The sequence below is a fragment of the Nestor notabilis genome, unplaced genomic scaffold (genome assembly GCF_000696875.1).
Source record: "Nestor notabilis isolate BGI_N333 unplaced genomic scaffold, ASM69687v1 scaffold18922, whole genome shotgun sequence".
NCBI lineage: Eukaryota > Metazoa > Chordata > Aves > Psittaciformes > Psittacidae > Nestor > Nestor notabilis.
The window spans coordinates 12,667-22,412 of record NW_009917195.1 but is presented as its reverse complement, the minus strand read 5'-3'; the positions used below and the strand labels follow the sequence as shown (position 1 = coordinate 22,412).

General features: G+C 46.7%; 1 protein-coding gene across 1 annotated transcript in view; it reads left to right on the top strand.

The window, feature by feature from the left end:
- The first annotated feature begins 99 nt into the window (after window positions 1-99).
- Window positions 100-9,746, top strand: part of HEY2 (hes-related family bHLH transcription factor with YRPW motif 2) — a 9,830-nt gene continuing 183 nt past the window's right edge. The window contains exons 1-5 of the mRNA XM_010024978.1: window positions 100-248; window positions 1,378-1,456; window positions 1,574-1,657; window positions 4,300-4,381; window positions 9,269-9,741. Coding sequence (XP_010023280.1) covers window positions 166-248; window positions 1,378-1,456; window positions 1,574-1,657; window positions 4,300-4,381; window positions 9,269-9,741 — 801 coding nt within the window. The 5' untranslated portion in view covers window positions 100-165. The remainder of the gene's footprint in view (window positions 249-1,377; window positions 1,457-1,573; window positions 1,658-4,299; window positions 4,382-9,268; window positions 9,742-9,746) is intronic.

Sequence of the window (9,746 nt, the reverse complement as noted above, 5' to 3'; positions counted from 1 at the left end):
GGGCTTGAGGCTGTACCGCGGCGTGGGAAAGCGCCTCAGAGAGGGTTTGCTCTGCTGGCGGTGCGGAGCCGACCTGTGCTGTGGCCAGCCGAACCAGTGCCCCCCCGGATTTATTTATCACTGCCCCCACCTCGGCTATAAGCTGTGCCGCGTCCTGTGCCCACGATGAAGCGACCGTGCGAGGAAACTACCTCAGACAGCGACATGGACGAGACTATTGACGTGGGGAGCGAGAACAATTACTCGGGGTAAGTGGGACGACACACACACCGTCCCTTCGGAGCCGCCGTCTCCGCGGGGACGGGGTAGAGCGCGGGGGAAACCCGGCCGTCCAGGCCGGGGAACGAAAGGGGGGGCAGTAGTGTCTCCCTCCAGCTCAACCAGCAGCTTCTTGATAGGCTTCTTGATAACCAGGAGTTTGCCCCGTGCTCTACCTGCCCGAGCCTCCAAATAATCCGGAGCATTCAAATACCGTGGGAGCCATCAGGCTGCAGTTCATTAGCTCCGCTTAATTTGCCATTTTCAATCAGATCTTTTCCAAAATAGCTCCTGAGCAGGCCGGACAACCTAAGGGAATGTGCACCAGTGGGCAATGAGCTGTGGAAAGTAATCAGGCAGCCACAGTAGTTGAATGGTAACTTCAGCAAGCCGAGAGTGAGCCGTGGTGTTCGCCAAATGGGGGGTGGCTGGGAGCTCCGCGGGACTCTGCTGGCCTTCACAGCTGGTCTTGCCAACTTAGGGACACACGCTCTGGAGCCCTGTGTCGTCCACATCAGTATTAAAAGCTATTGGATTTTTTTGCTCACGCATGATGAAATAAAAGCCTTTTCATGCTCGTGGATGGTGTAGGTTTAAAAGCGGATTTTGAATTCTGCTCCTGATGCGGGACGATGCAGCAGATCCGGATGGGCAACTGACGTTGTACTTGAGCATCTATCTACTGACTCGTGTAGCAATGGGCAAGTTGTCAAAACCTAGCAGGTCAGGTAGAGGTTGTGGTGTCGAGTACCTGTGCTTTCCACCACTGTTAGCATATAGAGGTGGTTCACGTGGGTTTGGGCTCGGTTCTTCAGCCTGTGTTTGGTAGGCAGGGCTTTGTATGCAATGAAAACGAAACCCGCTGAGCAGGATAGTGAACTGTCTCCAGAAAGGGACTTTATTGCTGGCAGGGTGTTCTGTCCATTCAAAATATATGCTGGGGCTGTCAAAAATTAAATGTCTTTCTCTCTTTAAAAATACTGTGCAGTGAAAAGCACATCTACGAAGCACTGAAAAAGGCAGGAGAGGGACTATGCATAACTAACACAGTGACCTAAGGTGTCTTCAAAGAGTAGTGCCTAGTTGTGCAACACCTGACATACTTTTATTGTTTCACAGGCAAAGCAATAGTTCTGTCATTCGATCAAATTCCCCAACAACAACTTCTCAGATTATGGCCAGAAAGAAAAGAAGAGGGGTACGTTGCATTTAATTACTTTCCCATGTGACAATTTGCATGTGTACTTTGATTTTGCCTTTCAACATTTTTTAATAAAGTTAACATGTTTCGGTTTTTTTTTTGGGGGGGGAATAGATTATAGAGAAAAGGCGCCGTGATCGTATAAATAACAGTTTATCAGAGCTGAGGCGGCTCGTGCCAACTGCTTTTGAAAAACAAGTAAGCCCTTTTTTTTTTTTCTTTTTTTAAATTCTGTATCTCATCTGGCAGTGTTAGTTCTCTTGTAAAAGTCATTAAAATAATACTGTATGTGTCCTGATCTGGCACAAAGCAGGTATTTCAATAAAATGCTTTGTTGTGGCAAAACTATTAGAAACATAATTCATTATAAGGCTGAAAAACATTTCCATTCTTTGGCTTGTTTTTCCCTTAAGGGTAACTGTGTTCTTGTTGCCTGTGTTCTTTCGATGAATTCCAGTAGTGGTTTGTTAAAAATGTGCTTTATTTGATATTAAAAGAAAAACCAAAAAAAACAAACCCAACACAACTCCCTCAAACCTGGATGTCAGTTCATCTTCTGTCTAAACCTTTACATATAATCCGCTTTGCACCTACTTTAAAATCCTTATAATTTCAGTTGCAAACTAATCAACCCAGTTTCCTGAAAAGGGAACAGGCAACCTGCATTACTCACATTTTAGAGTGACTGTGTAGAAACAGCGTGTTAGGAAGGGGAATAGGCCCATGAGGTCAGTGATGTTCAAAGACATTCAGTGAGAAAGTATCCAGTGCAAAGGCTGTAAGGATCCAGTTAGCTTTGATTCAGCTCCTCGGTTGTGAAATTACAGGCCAAAAGTTCAGGATACAATTTGTCCTTTAAAAAAGACCATTTTGTTTATGCCATTCAAATTTATTTATTTACTTTTCCACACCTTGATTTTTATTTTTTTAGGGTTTTGGTTCAATATTTAGCTTTATTCCTGTTTTGTTGGATATATCTGAAGACCTATGGATATGTGCAATTGACACTACATTGCAGTAAAAAGGAACCAATTGAAAATAAAGAACTTGACTTCCTTGTAATAGTAAAATAAAACAACAGAAAGTAGAATTTGAGAACAAGATTGTGAGGTGCTGAATGTCAGTGGTAACTATGTGGCAAGTACTGCACCATATTAGGCCTGTTATGTCCCTGGTCTGAACAAAACCTGGTTATAACAAAATTTGAAGTATTGTAATCGTGGTGAGAGCATCACTTGTGTCACCTGCAATATGCTTTTGGTAACTAGTAGTTATAACTGTGCCTTAGTGGGGGTTCTGGCAAAACAGTGACAGAGGTATCTTCAGCTAGATGAACAGGGTCAAGAGACAACGGTTGTTTGACCCATTTTATTGTTTACTTCTTGAAAACCACAAACATTATAAAACAAGTCCTACAGAGCCTTTGGAAGTTACCCAGCGCCATGCAGTTTTTAGCTATTAGTCACTCTTACTGAGACAGCTTGTACTGTGTCTATGGAAAAGATGAAGTCTGAGAAAACTACAGGATGTAGTCACATGTAAAATGGGGAATTTTGATCAAAAATTCACACACGCATCAAACTTTGCAAGAGAAAGCGCCAAAAGCGATAAGCAGATTAGAAAGAATGTATCAGTGTGAAAATGAGTGCACGCTGTATTCTGCTCAGAAAGCCCCACCATTTTTCTGCAATATGCCAAGGGCAAAGTCATCAGCCCTTTTGCAGCTCCTTGACATTCATCTCACTGGAGTTTCCAAGTTGGACGTTTAGTTTCACTTCTGCCTTGCTCTCTCCCTCCCTCCTTCCCCAAATCAAACCACAGCTCTGCGCTCCAGAGTCCTTCACAGAGATTAGAAAGCCTTGGTGAAGCGGTGCTGCGGAGGAGAAGGGTGTAAGCTTTACCAGACCTGCACATGTGAGGCCTCAGGATAGATAAATAATAGAAAAATTTTGTCTGTGGGATGTGATCCGCTGGTGGCTGCAGCTTGTGCAGCCCTGGTGCTGGCTGATGCCAAGGGACAGTCTCTTGCACTGGAATACCATTTGCGTGGTGAACTCAGTCGTCTGGGTGTTCTCCAGATATTGAAGGGAATGCTACCATGCAGAATAGTTTTATTTATAGATTAATATATTAATACTACCTTTCAAGTTGTATTTGATACTTTTCCAGCACCTATTGTAGCTCTGTGAGCCACCCCCAGTAAAGAAAAGATTTTTACTGGCAGAGGAGCTGAACTCTCTTTTTCACAGTATTTAGCTTCATGTCCCAGCAAACTAGGCCTTTCGCTAACTTAAAATATTGTGGGGTTGTTTGTTCAGTCGGGAATGAGAATAGAATAGAATAGTCAGCAGCCAAATGACATGTCGAAAATTAACAAGCGATTAAGAAAGAGGGGATACTTTTGGGTGTGTGTGTCCACAGGGACACCTACTGGTAAAAGCACAAAGAAAGTATGTTGCAGCAGGGTCTTCATCGATAACCGTGCAGACCTGTCCTGACGGCCCTCCATTTCTGTCTGTTGTTAAAAACAAAGCTCAGGAAGTTATGTATTTCTCTCATTTCATTAAGATGTCATCTTTATACTATCTTCAAGGCCAGAGCTACCCTAAGCTATAGCCTTAGTAAAGCAAAATCATGCTGCTGCTTGTATTGCTAGAGAGGAAAGAGACTTAGTCCTTAGACAAGATCTGGGAGGCAGATGCTCACAAAAGAATTAGGCTGAGAATGTCCTAATGGTATGGGAAATTAAAACCGTAAGGCTGAGCTCAGTGGAAAGTATATCAAATTAAAGTTTCTAGTACTTGTAAGCCTTTATTTATATAAGTCTCTTTATCTCAAAGGGATCTGCCAAACTAGAAAAAGCGGAAATACTGCAAATGACAGTGGATCATCTGAAGATGCTGCAGGCGACAGGAGGTAAAGGTAAGGAGCCCATGGGTTCTTTTCTAATATTTGGGGAAATCTCAGCAAAAAAAGTGCTTTGAGGAGCTGTGATGGGCGTTTCCAGATTAAAGGAGTGGAAATCAATGCTAATGGCAGGATTGAACTCGTGGGAAAGAACTACTGGGACAAAAGAAGCACTTGACCCTGGGCTTGTGTTTGCTTTCATAACACTGTGGGAGTAAAGGCTTTATTCAGAGGCAGCCCAGTCAGAGATTTGTTTGGGGTTTCCAAAGAGCACTGAAATCTGCACAGGGAGACAAAACAAATACACAAACACCAAACATAAACAGGAGGTTTGTGGCAACAATTGTGTAGCACAAAACTGATGCTAAACCTCATTATCCAGCAGCTATACCAAAGGAAGTGGATGGAGAGGAACTTTCATTATTGTTTATGTATTTTCTTTGTTCTGAAAAGACTTTTAAATGCCAGGTTAGACTGTCTTGTTCCCCAGAACAAAACCCAGACTTGCTCTCTGCAGCTCCAGGTATCTGATAAAGCAGATTCTGAGTTCACATTTGCATGGTGTATTTGTATGTCAGAGGTCTGGGCAGCTCCCTGGGTGCTGGCATGACGCAGGGCCTGCACTGGCTGACCCGCTGGATCAGCCGACTGCTGGGAGCCGAGCGCACCTCGCTTGTGCAAGCTGACAGTCCTGAGGCTGGAGGCCAAATGATTTCAGCCACCCACGAGGTATTCTGTGTAGTCATGGGTTTGGAACTTATTTGGACTGAAAAACTTGCTGGCCCCCTGTAAGCACGGTCCCATGTCTCGTGCCATCGACCGTGATTATGGTTCAAATTGCTGTAATGGAAAACAGGCGATTTTTCATGGACCCACTGTGCTGTATAGGTAGAGTCTAGAAAAGAAGCTGCTGCCGTTCTCTCTCTTCCTTTTTTGATTAAAGTTTTCAGTTCGTGATTGAATTACTGCTCCTCTCTGTACCTTGCAGCAATTACAGAACTCAAAATCGGCACATGCTTAGCAACAGATGGTTATGGGAAAGCATGTTGAAGGCTGGTATTCTGTTGTTTGTGAAAATTTACACCAAGCTGACATACCTATTTTCTAGGTGTTAAGAGGCTTTTGCTGGGAGTCCATTTAAGCTTAAAATTTATGGGTAACTTGTTCTATAAGCTGTGAAAGGAATTTTATTGCCCTTCATATGACAGACATGCCTCTTGATTCCTCATAAAATGTGCAAAATTAAAAAAAAAGTTTATATCTCAAAGCGTCCTTTAAAAAGCAGTATTTAGTTGATAAAGCCACACACTTGAAAGTTACAAAACACCAGAATTGATTGTGCTTGTGCAATTTGAATTCAGATCCTCTGTGTGTGCGCGACGGTGCCATCTTCAATTGCGTGGGGGCGTGCTGGCTTTCCACAAGCTGTGTTGCCTGGTGCACAGAGTGAACAGTGTTCGGCTGCTGAGGGAACTGGTGGTTGTTGTGCTTTGTCCTCCCCATGCAATGTGCAGCTTAGCTAACCCAACCTATCCCCTGCTTTGCGCTCCTCTGAAAAGCTGCAGCAGCTCCCACCCCTCTGATGTCTGCTCTGACAGTGGGAGGCCAGGAGGTGAACCCGATCGGAGACTTAATTTAGTATGAACCCCCCTTTCCCTGCCTTCCTACCCCATAAAACTTGTGGGGGATTATTCTGTCATTGGGTCAGGTGAGGTGGCCCAGCTAGTGGGGCAGGGAACAAAGTGCCTGGGATGGGAGCTGCTGGGCAGCAAGAGGTGTCAGCAGAGCCCCAGCATCCGGCTGCAGCCGGACAAGCTGGATTTTGTGAGCAGTCCCAGGTCAATGCAGTCTTTTCCTTGGTCTGCCACCACAGCCATGTCTCTCCCTGCCCCAGCTGACACTCATGTGCCTGCGGCTACCGGAGGCCAGCGTGGGGAAGGATGATGCATTGGGGTGCCTTCCATCCACCCCATGGTCCATAGTGGATGGCACATCCACTTAATATCCAATCACTTCACAAATACTACAACTATCTTCTCCTTCTGACACAGAGATAAGAGTAATCTCCTTGCATGGATTAAGAAACTTTACAAAAAAGAGGTTTGCCAGTTAGTACTGGGCAAAGTTTAAGCCTGCATTTCCTGCTTGCTTAATGTTTTACTTTGCAGCCTAAGTAACAGCTTTAAATATAATTTCTTAGGGTGTTTTTAAGGCAGAAGTTTGTTTTATTTGCAAGTGTAGTTATTTCTACTTTGTAACTCATCTTCTGAGCCAGAAACATTTTCAGATCAGGAGAAAAATGACTTCCAGCAGTTTTCCTATGGGCAAAAGCTGTTACTGCAGCAGGGGGAAATGTGTCCTGATGCCCTTATGGTCCCCTGCATTGAGGGCTGGGGAGAGCTCTTCCTCCTTATGCAGAAATGGAGGACACCCACAATGGGGAATGCCCGGGGCTAGGCAAGTTGGGGTGGAGTCAGCCACTGTTCAGCACGCTGAGCCTGAGGTGGGCTTGGCAGAAGAAAACCCATCGTGGCTCCTGTCCCTGCCCTGCTTTGCAGAGCTCTCCAGGCAGGCATGCTGCTGCCTCTGAGGTCCTGCGTGGATCCGTGTTTCTGCGGCCCTCATGCAGGTGTGGGCAATGGTCTCCTGCTCGCGTTGAGTTACGTTTTGGCCTGGGGCCAGGGCTTTTTGCTGACCCTGCAAGCAAGCGCAGGGGAGGAGTAGTTTGTCAACAGTGAGTTGCTTGCTGGGACCTTGGTGTGGTTTTATTGCAGCTTCACTGCAAATTTAGCTTGGGTGACTGACACCTGGGTCAGCAACATGGGTTAATATAGCTGGAACAACTCAGCCCGTGTCCTGCATGCAGAGCAGTTGGGTTACCAGGATAGCCCAAGTAAAACTGATGCGTCCTGTTCACTACAAAATGCTGGCATGTACACGTTGTGGGTGGTGGTGGAGAATGTTCTTGGGTTTTGGAAAGAAGCAAGAAAAAACAGTTTTCAGTCCTTCTGAGAAGAGGGAAGCCAGCAAAGGGGAAACCTGGAAAAGATAACCATCAAAATCAAAACATAATGGAGCCTGGGAGTCCCAGCTCACATCTCCCCTCTGTTTTCATGTCTCGGCCACCACAGGAGATTGAGAGGGAGCCAGGATCACACCAGGGCTTTGGGACAGCTCGTCACAGAGCCAGCAGCTCAGACTCCAGAGAAGCTGGTGGCAACCACATCCCCCACATCTCCTCTGGTCCAGAGGGAGGAAGGCTGGGAAGCCCTGGCTTGGGCCACGGCTTTCAGGATTCCCAGGCTGGCTGACTTGTGGCCAGAGCTTGCATGTCAGCCCCTCTGAAGCTGCCGGAGGTCCTGGAGCCTCCGGCACGGAGTCAGTCCCCATGCCAGGCTGGCTGGCACCCGAGCAGGTACCCTGCTAGCTCGCCACCGCTGCCCTGCCTGACGTTTGTTTCTCAGGAGTTCATTCAACCATGGTGTTGCCACAGATCCCTTGGTCACAGTGGGCCTAGCAGGAAAAAAGCTGGGAGGAATCAGTGGTTGCTAACACAAGACCTCAGCCCCTCATACTCACTGATCACCAATCCGATGGCCAAGCCTGTGGTTCTCCTGGGTTTTGTACAGCCTCAGATGAGCAAGGTGGACTGCAGCAAAAGTGCCACCATAATTTGGGAAGAAGGGGTGTATAGTGAGCAGGGAATTTGCGGTGACATCTATAAATGTGCCCAGGTTAATTCTATAATGCAGGCGTGCAGTGACGGAAATGCTCCTTTCTAGCTTGAAAGTTGATACCAGTGGAAAAAAAGCCATCTAGGGTGATAGGGTTTTTCAGGAAGAGAGATGATTCACGCCAGGGAGTACAAGGCCTAATGCAGGTCTTGCTGCCGCGTTACTCCATAGTAAGGGCACTCAGTCTTCACATACTAACACACATCATAGTCACGCATACCTAAAATTTTTCACTGAAAGAAAGAGGGGACAAAACCCCATGCCAGCTTGGGAATGGATAGGACATTACTCCCCCAAGGAGAGTACTTTTAAACTGAAGTAGAAAAATTCCAAAAACTGGAATAGGTTTTCGTGGTCGAAGAGCTGCAGCTTGAAGACTAGATTTGATGCTAGATCCTTTTAGAAAGGGAATATCTTTTCATGTGCATTTAATAAGGCTTTTTTTTTTTTCCTAAAGCTTTCTCGTCCCAAGCCTGTGGAGCTCCAGTTGCTGTTTGTTGAAATACCTCATGGGCCATATGACTGTCAGTCTTCCATCTCCAAATTAGCAATGGCATTACATAAAACGTTTTCTCAGTAAAGCTTTTTATTGTGTGTGTGCAGAGTCATGACAAGATGTTTTTAGTTTGCAGTTAAGTAACACCGTATGTCGTATTGCCTTAATGAGTCTGTGAAGTAGATGGGACCCCAGCAGCAGTTACAACAACTATCTCGCCATGTCGAGAAATAGTTCGAGAGCATTTCAGTGAATGCCAGCATAGGGAAGAAAAGGCAGGGTAGTACATGCAAGGCCTCTGATCCTCAGCCTGTTTCTTTGTGTGAATAAACGTTTCTTTCACACGCATGTGCAGAATCAATACAGCACTGCAGCAGCTTGCTGAGGAATTTCAGGAGAGGCATCATGTATCTTTTTAAGTATCATGAGTACTCATGGACTTAATTCTTTTAGTTTGTATATTGTCTGCAGAAACAACTGCAGCCTATTGCATTACAGGGATGGCCACACAAATCATTTACAGATCAGAGAACAAACTTGTTGTGTTGCAAATCTTAACCCATAAGTGGGAGACCTGGCAGCTGCACAAGGGCCGGGTTAGCCATGTCACTCAACGTTGGTGGGGAAGCTGCCTCAGCACTCAATGTGTCTTTTGCCCTCCTCCCCTCGCAGGTTATTTTGACGCTCATTCCCTGGCCATGGATTTCATGAGCATTGGCTTCCGGGAGTGCTTGACAGAAGTCGCGAGGTACCTGAGCTCAGTGGAAGGCCTTGACACATCCGACCCACTGCGCGTTCGACTCGTGTCCCATCTGAGCACCTGTGCCTCTCAGAGGGAAGCCGCCGCCATGACCTCCTCCATGGCCCACCACCACCACCCCTTGCACCCTCACCACTGGGCAGCCGCCTTCCACCAGCTCCCTGCGGCTCTGCTGCAGCCCAACGGACTCCACGCCTCTGACGCCGCCCCGTGCAGACTCTCCTCGGACGTGCCCCCCCACGGCTCTGCCCTGCTCACGGCCACTTTTGCCCACACCGACGCCGCACTCCGAGTCCCCTCTGCTGGCAGCATTGCTCCCTGCGTGCCTCCTCTCTCTACCTCCCTCTTGTCCCTCTCGGCCACAGTTCACGCCGCCGCAGCGGCAGCCAC